Source organism: Gymnoscopelus microlampas (assembly GCF_963454915.1).
Source record: "Gymnoscopelus microlampas genome assembly, chromosome: 20".
In the NCBI taxonomy this organism is placed as follows: domain Eukaryota; kingdom Metazoa; phylum Chordata; class Actinopteri; order Myctophiformes; family Myctophidae; genus Gymnoscopelus; species Gymnoscopelus microlampas.
In genome coordinates, this window is record NC_139957.1 from 13,397,713 (window position 1) to 13,424,750 (window position 27,038).

General features: G+C 41.9%; 1 protein-coding gene across 10 annotated transcripts in view; it reads left to right on the forward strand.

Moving 5' to 3' along the window:
* mark3a (MAP/microtubule affinity-regulating kinase 3a) overlaps positions 1–27,038 on the forward strand; it is a 47,444-nt gene that overhangs the window by 9,968 nt on the left and 10,438 nt on the right. For 8 of the 10 annotated variants that reach the window (XR_014599753.1, XR_014599754.1, XM_084043924.1 and 5 more), the window contains exons 4-13: positions 6,520–6,568; positions 7,531–7,596; positions 10,351–10,421; positions 11,545–11,601; positions 14,658–14,894; positions 18,419–18,559; positions 20,340–20,439; positions 24,018–24,130; positions 24,291–24,438; positions 26,802–27,022. Coding sequence is in view for 8 of the 10 variants with exons in the window: in XM_084043924.1 (XP_083900050.1) it covers positions 6,520–6,568; positions 7,531–7,596; positions 10,351–10,421; positions 11,545–11,601; positions 14,658–14,894; positions 18,419–18,559; positions 20,340–20,439; positions 24,018–24,130; positions 24,291–24,438; positions 26,802–27,022 (1,203 nt within the window). In the remaining 2 variants the exon portion in view is untranslated. The remainder of the gene's footprint in view (positions 1–6,519; positions 6,569–7,530; positions 7,597–10,350; positions 10,422–11,544; positions 11,602–14,657; positions 14,895–18,418; positions 18,560–20,339; positions 20,440–24,017; positions 24,131–24,290; positions 24,439–26,801; positions 27,023–27,038) is intronic. The other 2 variants (XM_084043925.1, XM_084043927.1) reach the window with 1 other exon arrangement.

Here is a 27,038-nt window from a genome sequence, read left to right on the forward strand (position 1 = left end):
TCTGGCACTCTTGGGCGCTGATCACACTGGCAAGCAGTAGAGGAAACGGTAGAGTAATTTCCATTTTCTGCTGTGAATTTGAAGTGGTCTTGCATGAACTTGGTTCAACTTGAGACTGAAACACTATGCATGTCAAAGTCACTTCAGCGTAACCTGGCAACATTTTAGGCATTCTGACCAAACAGAATCTAATAGGGAGGTGCTTCCCGGAGCCACAAACCAAAGGAAGGACATTGGAGGATGCCATTTTATAGAAACTGATTATTGCTGTTTGCACTGTCCGGGCAAAGTGGTGCGCTTTGCAGCTGGTGGTTCATCCTTGCCAGTGTGATCGCAACCTTAGAGTCACGGTACACTCATTTAGCTATCCAATGAATTGAACCCCAAACTCTGTCAGTTGTAGTCAACACTCTGACTCACACAGGAAATGTGACCACTAGCCCTTGTAGTGTTGGCGCCATGCTTTACCCACTGAACATCGAGGGGGATTGAACCCCTACACAGTAAAAATGTGAGTGTTCATTTAAACCTGACTTGGCGTTGGTGGCGCCATGCTGTCCCTGTTTCGCAGGGCCACTGTTTAGCCTGTCAATCCCAGTGCAATGCTGCACTTTTGTTCAGGCTCAAATACGTCTCAAAGGATCAAATCTTGGACATTGTGTTTGTCTCCCTTCTCATCTGTCGGCTCTCTCTGCCGCTTCCTGCAGTGACTCTGGCTACCTGTGAGGTCCATCCGACACCATTGTGTGTTCACACTGTGCTGATGACATCGGACGATTGGTGAATCTGCAATGTTTATTTTCAGCCTCTTCTTAATAGTTTGAAGAGTTGATATCGATCCTCTCACATTCTTCTTTTACTCCCCCTTTCTTTTCTTCTCACTCGCAAAGTTCCCTCCTTCGTACTCTTCTTTTTACCGGCAGACCGTCTCTTTAGTCTATCAGGGTAAAGGTTGAAGAAATAGAGCATGCTGTTAAGTCTTGATTAAATGTAAACACAGTCGTTCCAAATATGCTTCAGAGTCCTGAAACTCCCTGCTTCATCTCCCCCTCCCTCTCACGCCTCTCCGCAACCATTTCCTGTTTCATAAACTGACCAGTGACCACAGTTCAGTTATTAAATACTGCCAGTGTCCACTGTCCAGTCTAGTATTTACAATGAAATCCATCTTTCTCTGAGTTACAAATGGATACACTGTCTAACACAGGATTTTACTATGTTGTTACGGCATAATGTTTATGGTCTGTCACTCTGTTGTATACTTCCCAGCAAACACGGCACAATTGATTGCAAAATATATTGTAATCATAATATTGATAAATGCAACATCCATCTAGAAAGAAGCTGTTTAGGAAGTGTGGTCAGAAATATATTTACTTCTTCTAGAAACATCAGAAATATATTTATTTCTACTAGAAAGATTACAAAGTGTTTTTGTACAGAATCTGATGTCTACAAATCAAAGGAGGAAGTCATTAGTAAATTCTAGCCACATCCTCTTTTCCATGTAATGTTGTTCTTCTTTTGAACATGGAGGGGGAAAAAGTTCTACAAAAAAGCCATGTTCACAATATATACGATTGTGAACAATTTCGCAATTATAATATTTAGGTGAAATTGCATGCAGGCCTGGTGAAGATCAAACACTATAAATCACCCCTAAATTAAAGAGAAACAATGTAATGTTGATGCTTTATAGATGTATATAGTATCTAATATATAATTATATTGAACCCATGTTCATTTCTATCTGCGATTGTATTGATTTGTCTGCGATTATTATTTATTTATTGTTCAGACTCATATCTTGGCTTGTTTATTTATCAGTCTACTTGGCGGACTGCGGTTAATAAAAACCTACGAGTCAACTCATTAAGAGTCGAGATGTAGTCTGATCTGTGATCTCCTAAACCACACTGACATTGTGTCATTTGGCCTGAAGGTGTCTTCGGCATGCTAATCAGCTGTGAGATGACGTGTTGGAGATCTGTGTTTCACTGCAGTGATATGACTAGGATGGTTTCATCACTGCTCCCCCGTAGCGTCAATTCACATCCTTGGCCTCCTGACAGTTGTGTTGGTGAATCACTCATCCTGTGTTTTTCCACTCGGATGGAGCTGAAAGTTTCAACATAAAAAAAAAAGCAGGCATCAGGTCTTGGTATTTGCCAGTTATTGGTGTTGTTTGATTGTGTTCTTGAACTGGTGTGTCAGGTGGGTAGACAGCCCAGGCCAGGGACACCATACAGGGACACTACAATAACTGCGGACAGTTTGTATAATGAATTGGGAATTTAAGATGATGTATTTACACCATCTGAATCCTCTTAATACAATTAATCCCACCTATCTAGTAGTACTTCAAGCAAGCAAGCCGTCCTCTCTAATATTTGCAACTAAGGTTGCTGCCATGGTAGTGATGGTGCCAAGCAGGGTTTGATTTACGGGGAGCCATGGGGGCGGAGGGAATCCACCCTACTGCTTTTGATATCCCCCTTCTGGTCATTATTTTTTTATGGCCGGTGGGGATATGTTTTGTCCCTGCTTTTGGTCAGACTGAATTAAAAACATTAACTTCCTTATTGAAATATGTAGACTGTCTAGTAATGAGTAAATAAAAAAAATGCCATTCTTATCCACATTTTTCCATTTTGTTTTAAAATTCAAAAATAGTGTAAATAGCAGATCTAACCTCACAACGCCTCGCCTCATGAAGGTGGAAGCCTCAGCCCGTAGATCAATTTATCACATGAAAAAGTATATAGGGGTTAAGAAAATGCCCCCCCCCCCCCCCCCCCCCACACACATACACACTCATTTTTATTTATTTTTTTCAAGTCGAACCCTAGTGCCAAGCGACCCCATAACTTAGACTGTTCCTCAATACTAGTATCCACAATGGATTTCCCCTCAAAGAACACAGAGAGGACAAAGATGAAACTGTCCTGTCCTGGTTAAGCAGCAATGATAGGGCTTCCACTGTCACAGTCAAAACAAGCTGCGATTTATTCCTCTATACTTTCTCTAACAGCAGGGAGAGTATTTAGATTATAATGATGGGCAGAGCTGTAGTACAGGCGCAGGGTAATGACAGTGAGGTAGACCTCAATCTCAGGCTAAAACATCTCCTCCTCTTCTTTTTCTTCCTCCCCCCTCCTCCTCCTGAGTAAGCAGACAGTCCTGGCCCCATTTGTTACCATGGTATCGCTCAAAGGTTGATTACATCAAAGGCCCCTGACGATGATGGCTATTTTAATTAACCCTTTAATTAACCAGACACTGTCTTGCTGATGATGGTAGATGAACTGTCATAGTTGACACATGGAGCTGGGTTTCTGAAGTGAATCATTGCATTTAAATGCTTTTTAAATGTAACGTACAGTATGACTGACAAACATTATTGATCCTAGAGTTTTTTTTATTTATTGATTTGCTTAAGTACAAAGCAGTGTATCATTTAATGATCTTAGGGTAAGTGATATTTTTGGGTAATTCTTTTTTTTTTTGTTAAAAGGTTAAAGTAGGCCATATTCTGATAGTAATCATTGCTACAGAGCGTTTGTTCGTCACAGTCTCTCCAGCTCCTTAGTAAACAGAATATAAGTACATTTTCAGGTAGGTGGCAAGACAACATTTTAGCCAATCAGGAGAGAGCACTGAAAATGCGTTTTCTGATTAATAAAGAGCTGGAGAGACATGGGAGACTCCTTTTACTGAACACTCTATAGCAATGAGTACTATCAGAATATAGAGCTATTTAACACTTATTTTAAACAAAGTAAATCACTTACCCTACCTTTTAATCTTCATTTCATGAATTTGGTTCTTATTTTTAATGTTTTATCACCATTTTAGGGTCTGTAATCTAGTTCTTAGTAGTGGTGGGCGTAGCCCTTACCTTCAATTGCTTGTATATACCCAAGACCTTTTCCCAATTATCGAATAACTTCCATTTGTCCAATCTCATTTGTTAGCCCTCAGCACTGTGGTCTAGTCCTAGAAATGGGGTCAGGGGTTAGACGGGACGGCATCCTTAAACATATAGTGCATTTATAATTTATCAGACGCAGGCGGTCACAAGCACAGAGAGAGGGTAGAGAGGATGACACGTGACAAAGGAATACAGGTTCTGGTGGTAAGGCGTGACTGAAGGCTGTTTACTCCAAGAGCCGTTATGTATGAAACATTGTGCATAAATCATATCTACTCCCAGTAGAGTATACATATCTGCATTTCTCAGTATGGACATTTTTTTTATCTCGGATTGATGAAAAAGCATATAGTCTATTAATCATAGTTCAGAGCTGTGCACATTAGAAGTAAGAAAAAAGTCCTCTAAGAGTGTCCAAAAAGCACGTGGTCATGTATAGCAGTGGTTCTCAACTTGTGGGTCCTCAGATGACAATTTATGTACTTTTAAGACCTTTTTAATACCAAAAGAAAAAGACCATTACTGGATCAAAAGTAATCAACAAGCTATACTATAAAAACTGGTCAAACATTGGCCAAATTGTCAAATAATATAAGAAAGAGGCAAGCATTTTGAAATTAGCCGATCTACAAGCTTGCGAGGCGTTGTGAGCTTGTAGATCTGCTATTTTAACTATTTATTTATCTGTGGAACTGAGTCAAACAAAATGTAATGCCTCAACTCCTACATTCCAAGTGCTTATCAGGGTGGGGGTTCCTTAGTTCAAATGTGATTATTTTGGGGGGTCACAGCCTGATATGTATAGAATCACTGCCACTGGATGGAGGTGGGACTCCCAACACATTTGGTGGAGCTGAGCTGACACAATGAATTTAAATTCCTAGAAATTCATCTTAATGTGAATTCAGTTGTTTTCACCTTTTTGGGGAAAATATTCAAGTTGGTTAACAGAAAACAGTTGTTAACTTTTACTCACACAGAGTATTGTCTACAATGTCGTGCAAAGATCAAATGCAATAAACAATAGTTTGGAAGAAAAAAGGGACAGTTTGATATTATTTGATATGAGGCTGTCTAACATGTTTTATTATAAAGCACTTCTGTGTATTTCATCACGTGGCAGGCTTTTTCTATATCGAAATATCCGTTTGTCTATCTGTCCGTGTTCTGCAGCTGCAGACCATCAGAAAGCCAACAAGCACGCAAGTAGCATCAGCCCCTATTCTCACTCCATAAAAGATTGATGCCTTTTATATTTTTATGGAGATGGGGGAAGGAAAAGCAGTGTAGAGTGGTGATGGGGGGGGGGGGGGTAAAGATGGTAAGAGAGGGAGCGAGAATTAGAGGGAATTGTAAAGATGCTGAGATGGAGAAATGAAGAGGGATCAGATGGAGGCAGATGGAGAGGTAGAGATAGAGAGTGGAGGAGGCAGGGAAGGACACATGGAGAGTGAACGAACGAACCAGCGAGCTGGCTGTAGTTAACCGGATCAATATTAAGTAGCACTTAGTTCCTTTCGTTCCCAGTTGGGCCAGAAGACAAAAGACAGTATTTTGGCCCTGACAGATCGGCCTGTCTGGACTTTAATGGGACCCCACCGCTGGCCTACTGATTACTCTGCACTCTTGGCGGGATGTAACAGCTAGCACACTTTAAAACTTTATTCACATCACCAGGTGGTCACAACAACGATGTGACAAGCAACTGCTCTCTCTTTTCAGAACAGGGTTTGCTGTAAAACATTCATTTCCCTTGTGGTGGGTGGTTGCTACTTGAAATTCTTCACTGTATGTTTTTAAAAGAGAGTGGGCAGTTCATAGATGGTAGGAAGGTTCGTAGGAGGTGGAGGTAGAGGAGATTGTGTAGGAGAGACAAACAAAAGGAAAGCTGAGAAGGAGACGGAGAGACAGACAGTAGAAAAGCTGAGAGGTAGTTTGGGAGAGAGACACATGGAGAGGGAGACTGTAAGAGAGACGGAATGAAAGCTGAGAGGCAGACAGTATAGGAGACAGACAATAGGACAGCTGAGGGGGAGACGGTGCAGGAAAGACAGACAGTAGAACAGCTGAGAGGGAAATGGTGTAGGGGAGAGACAGTAGGACAGCTGTGGGGGAGACGGACAGTAGGACAGCTGAGAGTAAGACGGTGTAGGAGAGTCATAAGAGAGAAGTCTTCAGGTGACATTTTGTAGGTCAGGAAGGAATGACATGTGGGTCTACACACCATTAACACACGACACTGAATATTTTATAATACCAACACACTCTTACCTTCATGTCTTGGTTTTGTAAGAGCAAGTGTCGGTTGTGCAAAATGGCAGATATGAGGTTTTGGAATGAGACTCAGTTGAGCGTTAAATCCATTGAAACGGGCACATAAGTCAATGGCACATTGTCAGTAGATGTGCTTTATTTTGACTATCTCTGGGAAATCATCAGAAGAGTTGCACAGAATGGAAGAAAAACAGAATGATGCAAGAAATGTAAAATTATCTCCTGTAGTGGTGTCATCCTGAGAAAAACACAGCATCATGAGGCCAATATCCCAATCAGTAAGTTATTAATCTGTTTTTTTCCCCTTCTTTCAGCTTTTCAGAGAAGTTAGAATAATGAAGATCTTGAATCACCCCAATATAGGTAAGTGGATGACATTTGCATGCATGCACGCACATAATCACGCACATACTGTACATTTGATTGCAACACATTAACATAGACACATGAACCCATAACACAAGCACAACAAACACACACAACACAGTGCATAAAAACGCATGCACTTGTCATGATCCCATGGCGCCTAGGCAGATCAGACCCGACTAGAGGGTGCGTTTGGTGTGAAGGGATTCCCTGATAATTACTTTTAAATTCCATCCAACGTACCATGGTTTCCTCTGCAGAAATATAATTACTGGGCCGATGGTCAACATGTTTCTCTCTCTGTCCTTCTCGCACTTTCACTCATTTTCTTTCTCTCCTTCCCAAAATGTCTATCTTCTCTCTCCTTCTGTCCCTCTATCTCTTTCTCACTCTCCCTCCCTCTTTCTCTCTCTCTCTACCTGGTCTATATTTAGCAGTGTTCAGCTGCTCATCATGCAGTCCTTAGCCCGATTTATACTTTGTGGTACGAGTGTCGCGTGCCGAAAATAGCCGATCTACAAGCTCAATACATGTCGGACAGTAGCGCGTGACACCGTCATACAACGAACTAGGAGTTAAGCATTTTAGATCAGTTGAAAATTCTGTAAAGAGGGAGCAGGTTTCTGATGGTGAACACTACATAGTAAACGCTGTTCCCTGAGACACGCACCGAAACAGGGGTGATCTTTTACTTTTGTCTCTGTCTCTCTAATAAAACACAGCAAGAATCTTTCGCTCTCTTTCCATCCTAAGTGTCCTCTGACAAATCTGTTCTTTCCCGTTTAACATTTTTTAGGTATTCATGTTCATGAAGTCATTACTGTTATACAATGTTGTAGATCAATGTAAATGTCAAACATTGATCACTGCCTTGAGATGTAATTGAATCTGCCTTTCTTTATCTCTCTACATCACTTGCTGTCTGTCTGTCTGTCTGTCTGTCTGTCTGTCTCTCTCAGTCAAACTGTTTGAGGTGATTGAGACAGAGAGGACGTTGTACTTGGTGATGGAGTATGCCAGTGGAGGTGAGTGACAGTCACAAACACCCTGACCTGATCTGTCTTATATCTATAAATTCCATGAATCTCTGTGTGTGTGTGTGTCTCGCTTCATGCCCAAATATGGAGATGACTGACGTCATAGACTGGCCTCCAAGTAACTGTAACGAATAGCACTAGTGCATTTATACAGTGACAATACTGATGTAAAACCCACATCCACATCCATTCCTGTTGTTACTTTTCTCTCAACTATAACTGTCTTTTTCATCTGACCTATTTTGGTCTTTCTTTTACTTCTAAATTATTTCTAACATCTAATTATTACTCTCCGCCAGGAGAGTATTGTTATCACTGCGTTTTCACTTTCTAAACATGACACACCGATTGGTCAAGCCTCACGTGACACGTGAAATACTGTGATCTGATTGGCTAGTGACGCCACCGGGCCTATATATACATGGCATCACTCTGACAGTGTCTCTGCCACTGTCAGAGTGAGGTAAGACGGGAACCATGAAATGGCTGCATGGCTGATACATAATTGGCAGATAGGACAGATAGGACATTTATATAGACAGGAGGGATATGACATAGGACACTTATACAGACAGGAGGGATAGGACACTCACACAGACAGAACGGAAGAGGACACTTACCCAGACAGGTTGGATAGGACACTTACATATACAAGAGGGATAGCGACCTATAAATACATGTGTCACTGTGATAAGCCAGATTCCAATACCGAAAATCCGGCCACTAGCTCACTCCCAGACCTTCGAACCGGAAGTAGTCAAGTAGTCGCGGTCCAATTGTTCCTATCTGTCTTATTGGACAGATAGGACAGATAGGACACTTATATAGACAGGAGGGATATGACACTTACATAGACAGGACGGATAGGACAGGAGGGATAGGACACTTACACAGAATGAACGGAAGAGGACACTTACCCAGACAGGATGGATAGGACACTTACATATACAAGAGGGATAGCGACCTTCGCGACCTTCGAACCAACACAAGTCTTCTGGCGGAGAGTTGTGCTCCGAGGAGCACTTTTTCTAGTTATTTTTGTTCTGGTATGTGCTATTTTCCTATTAATCTGTAATAGGGATTTTAGCTCTTATTTTATTTGTCAGACTTTTTACCATTTAAAATTTTATCCCCAACTTGGTCATTAGGCCAGTTCCCACACATACTATCTGTCAATGATGACCCTTAAGGTAGTTGCATCCTGCATAGAAGGTCACCGGTTCACCTCGTGACCGGCCCAGGTCTATGTGCCAAAGTATCCCTGAGCAAGACACTTAACCCTAGTTCCTCCCCCAAAACGCTAAACGGGTGAAGCTAAAGCGAATTGTCACCCACAGGATTAACCAACACATTTTGCTCTGTTTTTATGATTCTCCATTCCTAGTTATATCCCTATGTCAACGCAGCTCCTCCACAGTGGCCTGTGAGCTGTGAGACACAGGTTGGATGTGGAGAGTGTGTCTTTTAGGGATTTAGTGTTAGCGAGCAGGGATGGCTCTGTCTTCTGCTTCAGAAACCGAAAGCGGTTCCATCCTACAGATCTGCAGCACACAGCAGGGCAGGACTGTTTAGGTTGTGATTGGTCAGCACACAGCCAGCAAGACTGTTGAGAGGCTGTGATTGGTCAGCACCCAGCCAGCGGGAATGTTGAGAGGCTGTGATTCGTCAGCACAGAGCCAGCAGGGCTGGTTGCCTGTTTTCCTCATGTTATTTCTGAATACACAAGAAACATGTAGCTACACACACAAATACACGTTATCATAAGTCTCACTTAAGCACGCATGCCTGCACACACGTCACACTCTTAGCACATACTCGATGCACAATTTACACACACTTCTCAACCATCATCGCCATTTGACACGCCACTTGACACGCACTTGACGGACTTCACACAAAGGCATCGATACATGCACAGACACACGTAAAAAGTGTACACACACGCGCACAAAAGACACACTTAACACAGAGCCGCAAGCACCCCCACACTTCAACCACTCTGCTTCCGTTAGCACACAAGAGAGTAGAGTCACGTTTGGGCTGGAGGGGATGTATGAGCTTGAAGGCGAGAGACAGAGTAGGCTGAGGGAAGTAAACAGTCTGATGTTGGGAGTCATGTTTAGAATAAGCAGCATTATTAGCTTCTCTCTCAAGACCAACACAGCTTCACTGCCAATAAGTTCAAATGTTGCATAGAGGGAATCATTAGGTCCTGGGTTCTAATCCAACACATGAGAAGGGATATCATGTGTTTTCTCTGGGTGGCCAGCTTGCTTAGTCTTTTCATATCAATGTCCCTAGGACAGAATCACTTGATATGGGGATCCACGGCCTAATGAAAGTCAATTTGAGGATCCATGACATTAAAAAGTTTGAAAACCCCTGGTCTATTTGGTAGAGAGACTGCCCTGTAAATAGAAGGTCTCAGGTTGAATTTCCACCCCTGTCACCATCCATACTGTGTCTTTGAGCAAGACGCTAACTCCCTCAGTTGTAAGTTCTTGTACTGCAGTACCTCAGTGCAGTCAGGAAACACCATGTGTTGGGTTGCTGCTTTGGGAAGTTGAGGTCGATAAAGTTATTATAATGTTTGGGGTTTGTACATGTTAAGTGTGAAAAGTTTCCTCTCTCCCCCTTACATCCATTCTCTCACTTTTATTGCCTCTCTGTTCTTCTGCCTGTTCCTCTAATTATCGTCCCCTTTTCTCTCTCTTCTCTCTACTCTTTTTCTCTGTCTTGCAGGAGAGGTGTTCGACTACCTGGTCGCCCATGGAAGGATGAAGGAAAAAGAGGCCAGGGCTAAATTTAGACAGGTACCCAGTATTTTCCCCTGCAGTGCTCTGGTTTCATCCCTCTGTTCTGCCTTGTGGTTGTTCTCTCCAGACAGCCCAGAGACCTGACCTGAGAACAGCTCTGTCACCACTGACATCCTGAGTAATGAAAAATGTCCAAACTAAACCACTTCCGCATCACTTAATCTATGTCTTGTCACGCGTAGCACTAATTTGGTTGGGAGAGATAAAAAAAAAGCAAACGAAAAACCTCACCAACAAAATGATAAAAATTGAAACTGAAAGGTGAATGTAAAGATGAGTCAGATGAGTGTAAATGTGCTGAAGTCATCACACAAAGTTGTGACATGTGACAACCTTCTGAAACGGTTCCCTTAATGCCTCATCAATCTGTGTCTGAAACCACACCACCACCACACACTGGTAACTGTTGTACAAGGAGAAGTGACCTATAACCCTCTGACTTAGTTTAGTTGAATCACTATAAAGAAGAACTAAAGTGATAGAAAACTCAGGAATAAGTCTATTTAAAACTAAAATAAATTGCTCATTTGTGCAGGTGAGATAAAATAAAATGAAGCTTACCCTAACCTTAACAAAGAGAACTGTGCCTAACCTTGATGTCAGAATTGTGCATTGAGTCGACGAGGTCCGCATTCCTTTGGCGTCAACATGGTACGCAAAGCTTACCCTCTGCATCTGAACACCTATGTAGTTATTATTTAGTCACAAGTTCTTGGTAATACTTTTTGTTGGTTAAATATTAATAAAAACGACAGACAGACTTAACTACTTTCTACCTGGCATCCCTGTTTTGGGCATGTCATTTTAGGGAAAGACTTTGTTGCATCATGACACATTGTGAGCTTGACTATTTTCACTACTCTCATACAACAAAGGATAAATTAGGGCATTAATGTATGAAAAAGCACAAGATGAAATATGGAGATTTATCTTTTGTCCGACAGTGATATACTAATCCCAGCCCTAGTATTTTGCCAGTGCTCTTATCTACCCTCTCTCTGTCTTGACTACAACTGTTAACCTACTGTACCATCACTTGATCCTTTGTCAATGTGTACAGAGTGGGAGACATTAGACTAACCGTCTCCTCTGTGTGTTTGTCTTTGTGTTGTTTGTCCAGATTGTATCAGCAGTGCAGTACTGCCACCAGAAGCACATTGTTCACAGAGACCTTAAGGTGAGTAGAAGACTCTCCACTGACTGTACTTTGATTAATCACTTTAACCTTGGTGTCCCTATTTCAGGAATGTCATGGGTGAAAATTTCTAAATAGTTTTTGGAAATGGATCAGCGATGCAACAAGTTGCGAGCTTAAGCAATGAAATATATCGGCTATTTATTATTATTATAAAAAAATGTGTTTTTTTTTGGCAGAAGTAATGTTGTCGATACTAAGGCAAGAGGGTAACATCTATAATACTACCCCAAGAAGAAAACCAAACAAGAAAAATACAAAGACATTTTATATTAAATTCTCAGTGGACCCTCAAAGCACATGTGAGCTTTGCCATTCTGCTTCCACACACTAAGTAACTTGAGTGGGCAGCTGTGCGCGTCAACGGTGGTCATACCCTCTCTGAACACTGCCGTTTTGATCACAAATTAATATATATATATCTCTGCTGTCTGCAGAAACCAGCTAACTCCAAAATGTTCATTTTTCAGGAAATGAAAAAAACAAAACAAAAAGTGGAGTTAAGAGCTTTTGTTCATCATTGATAAGAACGGCTGAATAGACCAAGCTCACAGTGAGGTTGGAGGTCAAAAGGGGGTGGAGCCTGGAGTCAGAAAAAACAGCTAACTCCACCCCCCTTTGATGGAGTTAGCTGGTTTAGCAGAAAGTTTGAGGATCCAATGGAGTTAGCTGGTTTTGTCAGAAGCGCTTTTTAATACTTTTCATTGGTTCAATATGTTTTTTACCAACACAGACGTAAAGGGTGTTCAATAGCACTGATTTTGTGATTTATGGAAAAAAATGCAAAAGCTCCATAATGGAGTTAGCTGGTTTCTACCCGACAGCAACTATATATATATATGCAATATATATATGTCTGTCTGTCTGTTTCCTGTATACATTTGACCCTGATCACATATGACACTAGAAAACAAAATATTTCCCCTTGCGTCAGAAAGCGATACGATAGACAGACAATCCGACAAATCCTGCTAGCAATGAAGAGTCTCCAGTCGGTATGAATGCCTGCTTAGCGACAGCCTTGCAGACGTTCCTCACTGTGATAATGATAATACTTAGATGCCGCACAATAAAACCCACAGTGTCGTATCCATTTGTAACTCCCGAAAGTGTACAAATGGAACCACATGGACCCGTAAGGGTTTGTTTGATAAACGCTGAGGATTTTACTGTGCACCGATGGCACAAGGCTCTGCATTATACCTTTTTTTTGCGTCACTATCTGACTCATAATCACAGTGAAGGATGACCTCTCGGGTATTAACCGCTATAATAAACCTCCATAAAGCCCACTGGTGGAGCTGGAGGGGCGCTGGTGGGCGGGGGTGGCGTTTGTGAGTCACACGTGTAAGGGCGTAAGTGGATCCTCTTTCCTTTTCACCTGCTCACATGTTTCCCCCTGCTCTCTCCCACACCAGCTATTGTCGTTTTAATGGTACCAGCGGTACACACCAAGCTTCTCTGCATATTAATATTGATGGTCCCAGTATTTTTATCTGGGCCTCTGTGGGTTAGGGGCCTCCACGTCAGTGGGAGTAGTGGTGGAGAATCTGTACAGTATATATATCTCCATTTGCCGGCAGCTGCTTGTCCAAAGCCTGTTTCCTTCTCTGTGTGAGCGAACACACACACACACACACACACACACACACACACACACACACACACACACACACACACACACACACACACACACACACACACACACATACATGAAAGAAACATGAGCCAAAGATTTGAGAGTAGCATGTGTACTCACTGTTCACAGTAAAACCTAGAGTCTGAAAGCAACGGACCCATAAGAATCCATTTTTATACTTTTGGAATGAAATGACCGCTCTGGATATTACTGTGTACACTGTGTATTTTGTATGTGTGTGTATGTCTGTGCTTTTGTGTGTGTGTTCCTATACATTTGTGCTTCTGTGTGCGAGAGTCCTTGTGTGTGTGTGTGCGTGTGTCCTGGTCACATGGGAAAAGGAGAAGTGGAAATGGAACATAGTTAAAATTTTAACAGTACAGCGGCTCAGGCTTGTCGGGCACTTTGTTGTTCTCAAGCAGCTCCACGTGACTTCGTCAGTGACGTCCACGTGACGACATCACTGAGGTCCACGTGACGACGTCACTGAGGATGCTTCTGGAACCTGACTCCATCATAGCAAAATCCTTTTAAGCTCTCAACGTGGCACGACACATTGTGAACTTGTAGATCTTGTATAGCTTGTAGATCTGCCATTTTTGGCAAATGTTCCCCTCAGAAAATGGATGCTGGAGTTCAAGTTAACACTGAGGATTTTGTGTTGACATAATATGAGACTTTTAGCTGATGATGGTTCTAATCTAGATCAGTACAGTGAACAAGCAGTATCTTGCTCAAGGACTTTTATAGGATGCACTGCAAAATGTGGCCCATTTTAAACAAGCATTGTTTAAGTGTTTAAGTAAGCATGTGTCCTCCACCAATAATGCAGCAACCCTCCTACGCACTGCAATATATTTCATTGCTTAAGTATATTTATAGGATAATGAATAAGCTAGGTGGTCATTACTGAGATATAAACCCCGACAGGGTGATGCAGGGTGATCTTGAATCACCCTGAAAATGTTTATTTCTCAATAAAGACCGCCTCGCTGTTAATTATTCCACTTATTGCACAGCTACTTACTGAAGAAATCAATCAATCGTTTGACATAAAATTATTTATAACACAACTTATTGAATTGATTGTATTGATTTTAGCCATACTGCCCTGCTAGTGGTCAACGTTATTAGTTGACAAATGAACAAACACACAGAGACCAATTCATAGCGTGTCCCCACCATGTGTGAACGCATTATCAACATATTTGTTCTGGCTTTTGTTACCTGTGAGATTGTTATATTATGTTTCTTGAAACATGGAATGGCATAGTTGACAGTACTGTTGAATTACCTATAGTATGCTGCTGTAACACTACGATTTCCCTCTGAGATGAATTGAAGTGTAATCTCATGTACACTATTTAATGTAACCTTGACCTCCTCTGTGTGTCTCCAGGCAGAGAACCTGCTGCTGGACGCAGACATGAACATAAAGATAGCAGACTTTGGCTTCAGTAACGAATTCACTATGGGAAATAAGTTGGACACATTCTGTGGTTCCCCTCCCTACGCCGCCCCAGAGCTGTTCCAGGGTAAGAAATACGATGGGCCAGAGGTGGACGTCTGGAGTCTGGGAGTCATCCTTTACACGCTCGTCAGTGGCTCGCTGCCTTTCGATGGACAGAACCTCAAGGTGAGTGTAGATCTGCACTCACACTACAGGAGTTTTAAAATCCTAGCTGATTTTGAAAGCGGGTGCACACACTACGAGTTCTGTAGTAATAATAATAATAATAATGGCGCATCACACACTACAGGATATTATTAAGATGTCTGCCTGGGGGAACATGATCTCATCTGACGTGATCATAGCTGTTAAAACTTGCAGTGGTAATGCTTTGCATTGGGAATTGTGGGAAAATAAATCGAAATGAGTCTGACTGAACAACATTTCATCTTTTCTTTGTTTTTTGCGGTCGCCATGTCAAAAATCCTCTCATTGGCCCCGATTCATAACGAGGGTCCTAAATATGGTGTAAATGAAGTTCCTAAAGGAGGTCGTATTTTTGGTACTCACAAACGAACGTGCAATTCAAAAGGGGTGTCGTATATGACAGAGACGTGCGTATGACCAGTGCGTATGACCAGGTGTGATGATTACTCTCTGGAAGGCTGCATCCAACAGCATCCAACTTCAACGTCACCGGGCTGAACCGTGCTAAACAGTGTTGCCATGTCCGCTCATTATAAGCGAATTTGGGCTTATTTTTCTGTAAAGTTGCTTGTAAATATTGGTAGCTGTGGGATGAGGTTTTTGGGGCTTGTTTCTAAAGTGTAGTTGGTTATTTGGGCTTGTTTCACAATTGTTTAATTGTTTTAACCGGTGGTTCTCAAATATTTTTATATTATATACCCCAAGTTAATATGTATGCTAATATATCTATAAGCCCCATCTGAAAATGTTTTGTGCCAGCTGGAGGCAGATTTGTGTTGTCAGAATGTTTAAAAAATCTTCCAAATCTTCCAAATTTTATTACACGATATAAAAAATAAATAGCAGATCTACAAGCTCACAACGGTTTAATTAAAGTGCTTATAATGGCCTAAGTGCCAGTTGCTTCTTTTGGGCTTGTTTTCCTAGACCTGGTTGCTTATTTCTCTCACAACATCTGGCAACGCTGATGCAGTTCAACTCTGCCGTCTCTCGTCTAAGATAACAGATGCGGTGTCGCATCGCCTTGACAACTTACTGTTCTGTCTGGAAGCGGATCACGTAATAAATGCTCTCATGTGTAATGAGAATAAAGAAGTTTACAAGGTTTAACCCCATTACCAAATAAAAGGCTAATAAAACGTGGAAAGGATATTATAAGCATTTTCAAATGAACATTGCGCACCTAAATATGATGTTGAAAATAAATCCAGGGCATACAAGTGGAACGCTTCTATCCGATTATGGACCAGAGCTTATTGATTAAATTAGTTCATTTTGGATATCACTGTCCTACGTCGGAATGGGGAATGGTTCTGGACACAGCTTTCATCCACTTTATTTTTCCTCATCAGATGGTAATATTTATTAGGCTGTTGTGTGTGCCGTTCGTGTGATCAATATACAGTAGCCTACAGTAGGCTTTACAAATTAATACCGCGACACGGACACTGATGCAGTCAGTCCCTCCGCAGTTTCATTAAGGCATCATAGCCGATTTTCATTATTACGTGACACTTTGGCTGAGATGGAAAATAAATAAAAAGCGGTGGAATCTACATCATGTCTATATTATGCATAGGCTACAAGCAATATATCGTTGACATTTATTTTTAATGTTTTATATATATATATGTGTGTTGACAAATGTTGGGCACATATATATTTTATTTGAGGTTTGCCACTGTTGTAATTGATTTTGACATGAAGAATAAAGCATTCTAAAGACATACGCACATTTCAGCCCTGGTACGCCAGCCTCGGGGCTGACCTGAGAACGTGCGCACCTGACGCACAAAACACAGACCAAAAAATCTTTATGCATCAGGTGGATATGTACGACTTGTCCTAAATGCCGGTACGTACAAAATATGGTCGCAAATCCCTTTATGAATCAGGGCCATTCACTTCACATCTGTCTCCTTGTAGACTGGTCTCTTGGCTATTGTGGTCACCTGTGACTCCTGTCTTTCCACTCAGACAATAGTGATGTAATCATCCAGACTTTAAATCCTAAATATCAAACATGTTTGATATTATCATGGCGGCCAATGTGTCTCTGAGCAAATCAGGAGGTCAGAACTGTAAACTTCATCCTCACACTACAGGATCATTTGGGCAGATAATCAGTTCCGACCAGCCTAAATCAGGAATGTTCCCGCAAAGGTTGGGAGTTGCATATCGGGCATACACCAAAATCTGCCCAATTATCCTATAGTGTGAGCCCAGCTTTAGAGAGTGAAAGAGAGTTTGACAAACTCTGTTAAAAAATGAGTTTGTCAAATGAAGCTTTGCGTTTGTTCAGGCAATGCACTGAAGCCCAGCTGACTTGTGCATCCGCAAATCACATTCAAACAAATCAATGACCGCTGACCGCTCATACTCTCACTTTGCTATTCATTCAAAACACTGATGCATTTCAACTCGGATCACTGCAGATTCCGTCCACAGTTCCCCACCTCTTTGTATTTATATCTGGTTATGTGCTATTGTTTCATATTTATAGAATGGTGTTGATTTTTATTGCACTCCCTGTTGAATCTCTTGCCTGCTGTTTTGATTCATTGGTTAGCATCCTCAGAGATGAGCCTTTTTCACCTAATAATCCGTATAATCTTATAGTGCAGCAAATAGTCCTAAATCCTTCAACATAAGTGTCTTGGGGTTAACAAACCTATTGTTTTGAGCAGTTGTTAAAGCAAAAAATATTAAAACACTTTTTCACGAAAGCACTGCGAGAGTGCGGATTAGCCAACACCAACACTGCAGTGGTGTGGCTCCGCTCTCACACCGCACTGTCTAGTGTGGCTCTTTTCCCTCCTAGCTGCGCCTTAGGTTTGACTCCCACAGTGTCAGTTTGCTCACTACCAGTACTGGGTGCCATCCCTCTCTCTTTGACCTTGTCCGTGACCCACGTTTCTGATCTGGTTCTCCAATGCTACATCAAGTGCCTTTTGTAGTATTCTTGTGTAGACGCCATCCAGGGCCTTTTCCTGCTGTAGTGTGAGCGTCCACGTCTCGTCCCTGTACAGCAGTACCGATTTCACTGTAGCCGCAAACGGCTGCCTCTTGAGATTATCTCCCATGTCAGATTTCCACACACTCCTCATACCATACAAAAGCACAACAATATTTCATCACAGACACTTTCTCTCATCTTTTTATCAATAAGACCATGTAACAGTTCTTTCCCCCCCTTTTTTCTGCCAACTTGGTCGTTATGCCAATTCCCAAATTACTCGCACCCTTGTGTTGAAAGTCTTGTTCTAACTTGTGTAGTCTCGTCACTAAGCTAACGATCCTGTTCGCCAAACTGCCCCTGTCCTCTCCTCCATGGGAGTTCAGGGAGAGAGGGTTCTCTTTCAACATGTCCACCATAACACAATTACTTCCACAGTTGGAGATTAACGATGAACTAACGCAACAATCATTTTTGCTAAACATTGAGGAATACACAGAAATGTATTATATCGCTGACTCCTTCTTGTCCTTGTATCTGCCTACAGGAGTTGAGGGAGAGGGTTCTCAGAGGAAAGTACCGCATCCCGTTCTACATGTCCACAGACTGCGAGAACCTCCTCAAACGCTTCCTGGTGCTCAACCCGGCCAAGAGGGGCACTCTGGAGGTGAGGGAGGACCTACAGAATGTAAATATGACATATTTTAAATATGAACCACATCAGAATGCCCACAGCCATCCGGAGAATGCCTTCACCTCTCCTGTATCTACCATCAACTCCTCCACCACTTCCTGACCCCTGCATCCACCCTGCATCTCCTCCAGTTCTCTCACACACAAGTCATCTTTGTCTGAGTGTGTTGAGGCCTCTCTCTCTCTCTCTCTCTCTCTCTCTCTCTCTCTCTCTCTCTCTGTCTCTCTGTCTCTCTGTCTGTCTGTCTGTCTGTCTGTCTCTCTCTCTCTGTCTCTCTCTCTCTCTGTCTGCATCATCAGTCTTCCATTCAGTTCCTTACTGATTTTGCTTCCTCCTCTTTGTGCATTGGTACATGGTCTATTGTCAGTTTCGAATTTGTGGTAATAATAAATAAATACAGTGATACAATTGTGAAAACATGGAAAACGGATTCATAGTTTGTGCTGCTGAGATTGGGTATGATGTGATAAAGGCACATATTTGGCTATGCAGCTTTCGTTGGGAGCAAAATCTAAAAATGTTTCTTTCTAGTTTGTAGTCCATCACATTTTTTTTCTTTTTCTTTTTTTACGTGCTTACCCATGCTAACACCACCTCCTCTGCTCTGCCACGCCCCGTGATGCAATAAAGTGTAATGCACAATTTGATGCCCAGCTTTATTATGGCACATCATTTGTATTAACTTCCAACATGAGCACTTAACTTGATTAGACTCAAAGGCAGAGTCCCTGCCCTTATAGCGTAAGACCCCTCTATCAAAGGCATAGCAATGTTCCCATTCTGTCTGTTTGAAGGGAACAGTCGATACATAAGCGAATTAAGTTTAATGTGTCTGACTTGAATATAAAGACTGAGTTATACTTGGTTGCTCGTCGTGCACCAGATCTATAAGCTCACGTTGTGAGCTTATAGATCTATTCTGTGTGTGCGGAACCGGCGCGCAACTAGGTTGAATTTGGGCTTAAGAGGACCATGTGTGAGTGAAATGTCTCCACACCAGCTGCCACATGACCGGCCTAGTTCACGCTGTAAAGGGGTGGTCTTGCTAATCAATTCAACCCTTACTCTGATTCATTAGAATGCAGCAAAGGGATCATCTGATTAAACGCTGTGAACTGATGTCTTATCTCAGTTCTGATGTCTTTATGAGGACCTAGTAGGCAGGTGATGGACAGCCAAACAAAAACCATCAGTGCATGCTGATACACGTTCTATTACACAAAAGACTGTAATAAAAACCCACAACGTTTAGGGAAGAAAATGTAATGCTCCTTTTAATTAACCCATTAAGACCTAAGGCCGATTCTACACATGCCTTTTAAATCGGTAGTTCAAGATATTTCAAAATTGTTCAAAAATAGCAGATGTACAAGCTCGCAGCTCTGCATGAAGTGACGTGCTGAGAGCTTGCATATCTGCTATTTTTGAATAGCCACGCGAAAATCTAAAATGACACGCTTGCTTTCCCGGTTTTGATGGGTTAATGTAACACTAAGTTTGAGTTGCGTGCATCGTGTATCTGTTTCGATGTCCCTCGACCTTGTAAACTCCCGCACGGAAGTACTTGAATCCACCAAAATGACAACTGGGAGATGTGAAACTCAAAGAGGTCAATCTTTCTCCACTGATGGGATTTGAAGCGCACTCCATGTTTATTACAGAAGCACAGGACAACGCAACACTTGCAGTCCCAAGAATATTGTTGTGAGCAGTTAACTGGTGCCCTAATGTCCAGCTGTATCATGGTCTGAATGTCTCATTCTCTCATTTCCAGCAAATTATGAAGGACCGCTGGATCAACGCAGGCTTTGATGAAGATGAGCTCAAGCCCTTCACAGAACCAGAATTGGACATCACAGACCAGAAAAGAATAGGTAATGGAAATAATGATGTGTGGGTGTGTGATAGATTTTAAAGGATAGTTTGCAACATGGATTCATGTATGTGACCCTAGATTGTATATAGGGGAAAAAGGATTGCAAGCACGATCAAGTACATTTCTTTTTTTAATACCCTGAATATACGCCATTTTGGAAGTGAGCTATTGACATTTGTCAAAGCTTATTATTAATTCAAGCTTATTATATGCTCAATACGTCCTGATGCGTGCTGGCCTGTGGGCTGCAACAACAAAATGGCTGAACTGCTCCCAATATTTCAACAAGAACTTTTAAAGAGAGAGATGAAACATGCTGATTAATAAAGAGAAAGAATGGGGACACAGAGAGAGAGATGAGCAGAGAGCGATGAGAGGAAGCGGATAAAGTCAAGAGGGAGGTATGAACAAGGATGAAGAGAGACTGATTTAGAAGGACGAAATGGAAAGAGTGAAGGAGATGCAGGCTGAAAAAAGAGAAGAAAGGGATGAGATGATACTTGTGAAGTAGAGAGAGAACAGAGGGGATGAAGACAAATTTATGAGAAGGAAGTCAAATAAAGAGAAACAAATGAAGCCGATAGATATAAGATGAGAGAAAGGAAAAAAAGGAGGGATGGGTGAATGACCGATAGGAAGAGGAGAGAAAGGAAAAAGAGAAATGGAGGCAGAGAGAGAGAGGGAGGGAGGGTCGTGAAGAGATAAATTAATGAGAGGGAGAGGGGGGGCCGAGAGACGGCCTCACATGTTCTTCCTAATCAGAGAGTCAGAGCACGTTCCAGGGAGCTCCCCATCTCTCTCTCTTTCTCTTGCTCTCTCTTCAGTAAAAGTGAATTCCCTGCTGCTTTGATAAAGCTGCTATGTAGGGCTGTGACGCTATGGAGTTTTTCTTAGCACTCTGGAACAGCAATGTATCCCGGCAGTTTACCGCACTCAGCACTAGCCTCATGTACTCCATGCTAGAACACGCTTGCTTGAGGAGACCGTTGCATGGTTGAATCCCTCACACTGCACTTAACCACATGAACCCTAGCGTCCCCATTCTGGGGGCGAACATTTGGTGGAAATAGCAGATCTTCAAGCTCACACTGTGTTCTGTGCAATGTCATGTGGTCTGGCCTTGTAGATGGGGTATTTTCGGTGACGAGATTTGGTGAGGGAAAGAAGGAGTGGGCACTTTCCTGTGTCAAATTTTGTATGTAAAACGGAGGACGAATATGATACAAAAATACAATAAAATATATATATACTTTGATAGAACACAGATTCAAACAGTCCTAATGATTCCTGCCCACTGCTTGACGGTATTGTAATCACTAGTTTAGTCTGTGTATCTGTCTGTCAGTCTGTGAACAAAATGACTCCAATGGATTTTCATGAAACTTAAAAAGTAGGAATGGTTTGTTGGCTGCCCTGAAGAGATGATTCACTTTTGGCTCGTCAAGGTCATAATCCAGGTTGAAGTAGAAGTTACATAATCAGTTATATTCCTCATCGATTTTTGTGTGGGCAGAGTTTGTCCACCCCAGGTGCAAGTTTTAAGTTATGATGCCGAAACGCGTTAGCAGACTGAAAAAGTACAATAAAAATGTGAACCTGTGCTAAAAGTCTAGCATTTAATGTATTTATTTACCCTCATTGTTTTTTTCTTCTTAAAAAGAAATATTGACTATAGCTGAGCACCTACAGATATGGAGACAATCAGAGGAAGCATAGATACCGGCTGTGCCTCTCGATGCAAAACATTTATTGTTCAGTGAAGGATAGTTGTACAAATACATGGTGTGATGGCTGGATGAAGGAAGGATAGGTAGGTAGATGGATAACAAAGCATATGTGTCTGTCACAGTTGCCCTTCTCATCCTCGCAGGGAGGGAGGGAGGGGAGAGAGAGATCTGTCGAGGGATAGGTGGAGCGAGCTAATGTGGAGCGCTCACTTAGACAGATAACTGTTCCAAGACCAGTGCGTAGCTCCACCTGGCATGCTCGGCTCAACGTGAGCTCCCGTTTCTGGCTGACTGGGGGTGGCAACCAGCGCACGTCAGAGGAGCGTGTGCAAGTACATATTTGCGCACGCACACATGAACTTGCATGCATATGTACATTATACTGTACATGCATAATTAAGTGTGTGCACTTGCGTGCATAATTCTACACTTGTGTGGTGCACATGTTTTTGTGTGTGCATACAGTTTGTGTATGTGTGTATGCGTGGATACTTAAACACAACAGGCGAGTGTGTGTGCACTCGTGTGTGTTTGTGCCTGTGCAGCCTTGTGCTTATTGTCAGCACCTGTCTTCTGCTGACTGATGGAGCCACAGGGCAGAGAGGGGGTCGAGTGTGTGTGTGTGTGTGTGTGTGTGTGTGTGTGTGTGTGTGTGTGTGTGTGCGTGTGCACATGCATGCAGTGGGAGAGTAATATCACCTGAGCTCCACTGAGTCATTCTGAAGCCCAGAAGAGTTTGCTTCATTTAATAAACCATGACCTCCCTCTGGGATCCCATTTCTACATTTGCATAAAGCATTTACTGGACAGGAAATCCACAGCCGAAAAGATGCACAAAACACCACACTGGAAATGGAATATGCACAACGCGTCATCAGCCATATGGTCATGGATATGACTGTTATTATAAGCTATATTATCGCTCCGGGGTCCTGAGGAGGGAGTGCAGCATTTCAACATGGCAATATGAAGACACAAAGCTAGTCGATGGAACAGTAAAACTAATATATTTGGAGTCCCAGCTAAGGGTGGGCTGTAGCACAACACTCATTAGTTTAACAGCATCCACACACTTGTGGTTTCATTAACCATCAACTCTTTTTAGAAAATATGCACAACGCACTGAGCAGACGGCCAACGGCATTCGTTTAATTGGATGCTTGCGGTTCCTTTCTTCAAACGTAGAGGAAACATTAGTTAAAAAGCCTGCATAGAGAGAATTGCACAGCAATGGATAACATATTCATTCACTAGTTAATTACTTATATGGCTTTTACAACATCCTTGATTGTGGTTTTGTCTGACCAGACCAGATGATGGGGAATTTGGCTAGTAATCACAGGTTTTGGTTAGTATGCATACAGTCGCTTTTGGTCAATAAGCAGAATGTTTTTCTTTATAATTGAGAAGGTCGGGTCTATTCTTGTTGTGGTGAATCTGGAAAAAAAAACATGATTTTTATATTGGCGTCTGTAGGGTACCTTGCAGCTGTCTGGATCTTAGTTATTCTGTTCGAAGTCGCATAATGAGATACTAAGAAGTTCAAAGTCTGAAGTATCAGCTTGACAGAAAATAAATAATGGATCCATGAGTCCAAATAAATAAACTGCATGGAAAATGGCATGAATTCGTTTTAACAGAACCCATGCTTGTGGCCTTTCTGCAGATGGGATGGTGTGGTTACACTTTTCTTTTTTTTTTACGAGTAAATGCAAGTGTTTTTCAGAAAGTAGGTTTTACACGCTACCCCATGAATGGATGGCATATAAAAAGCATTATAAACTGTTTCAGTGTGCAGATGTGATGGTGGGGATGGGTTAAGTATAACCTGTGTGTTTTCTGTGTGCAGATGTGATGGTGGGGATGGGTTATAATCTGGAGGAGATCCAGGAATCTCTGGCCAAGATGAAGTACGATGAGATCACAGCCACGTACTTGCTCCTGGGCAGGAAGGCTTCCGAGGTACAAACAACTTCACTTTCTCTGTTGTTGGTATTTTGTATTTAAATACAATATGCATAATAATGTGAATGTGTGTCCATCTGTATATTTCTCTGATCCCTGTCTCTGCATGCCCATCTGTCTGTGTGTTTATTTGTTCTGTCTGGCTGTCCCTCCCCAGCTGGAGCCCGGTGAGTCAGCCTCCAGCAGTAACCTGTCTCTAGCCAAGCCTAGGCCCAACAGTGAGCTCAATGGCCAGTCTCCCTCTCACCTCAAAGTCCAGAGGACCGTTTCTTCCAACCAGAAACAAAGGCGCTACAGCGAACAAGGTGAGATAACCTGGAACTTAACTATTTATATAAATATTATGTGATGTTATATGAGCCTCTAAATACATTTTCACAATATATTTTTGACATATTAGGTCCACTTAAAATGTATTTTCTCGTATAGATAACGTATTTCATTGCCCCATTCTTTGGTGTATTTATAACATGTTGGGGATATAAACATGACTAAAAAGCTAAAATGTACATAAACGTGGGAAGCCCAAAACGTGTTTCTTATCTTTGTTTTTAAACAATTTTGCACACGCACAGTATCTTACACACACACACACACACACACACACACACACACACACACACACACACACACACACACACACACACACACACACACGTAATACATATGTCTGTTACATTTTATATTTAGCCAGTTAATTAGGATAATTTTGGCCACATAGGCTAGCCAAAGAAAATGACTTGTGGTACTCTGCTAAAGAGCGAGGCAAACCATAGCCGTGCTAAATCCACTCTCTGCTCCAAAACGTTTGATGCTCAGACAATTCACTTCCGCATGCCGCATCCAATGATCTGCTGTTGGCTGAAGTGTTCGGAAAGAGAAGTGACGCTGTGGCCTCACGTGATATACTACGTCCACGCAATCTCAAGAGGAGAATTACAAGAGCCAAAAATCAAATCTTTCTAGGAGGTCAAAATAGCCTTTGTAGATCCACTATTTCCAGTGAGATCATCAATATTTCAGAGCAAAGCCAAGCAAGTCACCCCCCTCTTGTCCTATACCAAACCGATAAGCCACCAATGCTACCATACTTGAGTGAGGAAGGAGCTCATCACATGTAATTATTTAATCCAGAAATAATGGCATCTTTAAAATGAGTATAAGATATCTTGAGTGGCCACATATTAGACATCTTTATTATTGGTTTTGAGCTCAGGAGCCCTCTACTGGCCTTAAAATGTAATCCCAAAAGAAAGATTTCTGGCAATAATATCCTATTTTGCAGTGTTTGTAAACAATGCACTTTGAAAACAGTGACATTTGTATGGTGTTCTTGTGGATCCAAAATGTATTTGATACCACCCAGTGTTCTGCACAGCTCCCTGTGTAGAGTGCAATTGCTATTCACATGCTAAAGAGAGCTTGGTCGCCTCCTTCAGGCACCATTATACCTCTCTCCATTAATATGTATAATTTCATGATTTTTTCTTAATTGGAAAGAACAGATTGTTCAGAGGACATAATGTGGAGACCACTAGCAAACTTGCCTACATCATAAATTCTAATGGCCTCCACTGTTCAGAAAAAGAAAATAAATCTGCTGGACATTGAAAATCAACAAAGTGAAATGAAAGAGTGACAACTTCTTAAGTCACACCTGGCCTGAGTAAAACTAGACTCTTGGCTGGATGTTACTGCGTAAATCAGCCACCATCCACACAAAACCCACTCAAAACAGAAGGCAAGGCACACTACACTGCTTTAAATTAGTTAATTAGTTAACTATTAGTTAAATAGTTTATTGCTATAAATAAACATAGCCCTTCTCCTCCAATCATTACTTGAACAAAAATTCTCCATGGGAATGACCTGAAGCATTGACTGCTGCTGTTTATCTTGTGGTGCTCCTGTACCAGACAAATGGGGCAATTTCACTAATTTGGCCTATTATTTTACCTTTCTTTTAGATATCACTGTAGGATTAAACACATTTATCTATTTTATTGATTTCTCATTTAAGCAGTGGAAGCCTACAATTAATGTGAACCACAGTACTACTTGAAGGCAAACATAATTCACTGGTTAATTGCTCAGTGAATTAAATTTAAAAATTAAATTCTGATTAAAACTATAAATTGGAAATGTAGTAATTCAGTATGTGGTTAATATCTGTCTCAAAATAATTATTATAATAATTATCTAAAACATTTATTTTGCTTTCTTGGAGCATTCAAATATTGTATCATTATTTATTTTTTTTAAACCTGTTTGAAAAATCTGTATGCTCTTATCAGTGGAGTGGTGGCTCCAAACAGCCACGTGCTCCGCTGAACACATGATCATGTGCTGTCAAGGGGCAACCCCCCCAGCCATACCGTGAGCCAAGGCACTGAAGACTAGTCGATAAATTACAGGAATCTCTGTATGTATGTATGTCTGTCTATCCTTTCCATATCTATAGAACTGTTCATCTGATGGACTTCACACTAGACAGGTGTATTGCTGAGGACCCATGGGAGAGCAGTGTCAGATGTGAAGTTGATTGGATGAGCTGTTCTCTAGAAAGACATGTCATGTGTCATATGCCATCAGTTCACTCTGTTCCTGTTTCCCTTCACTGAATGAAGAAAAGCCACAAAATAAATGTCACCTCTCCCTTCCTCTCCAGTTGGTCAGAACGTCACTGGCGGGGCAGGCCACCCCAAGCGGAGTCAGACCAGTACAGCGGAGAACAGCGTGAAGGAGGAGACTGGCGGTGTTCAGCTCCGTAAGCCTGGCACCCCCGGGAGTCGCGGAGTTCCCCCTGCCAGCCCGCTGCTGGGGAATGCTAACAATCCCAACAAGGCTGACATCCCAGACCGCAAGAAAGGAGCCACCACTGGCCCCAGTGTAAGATACTGAGTGA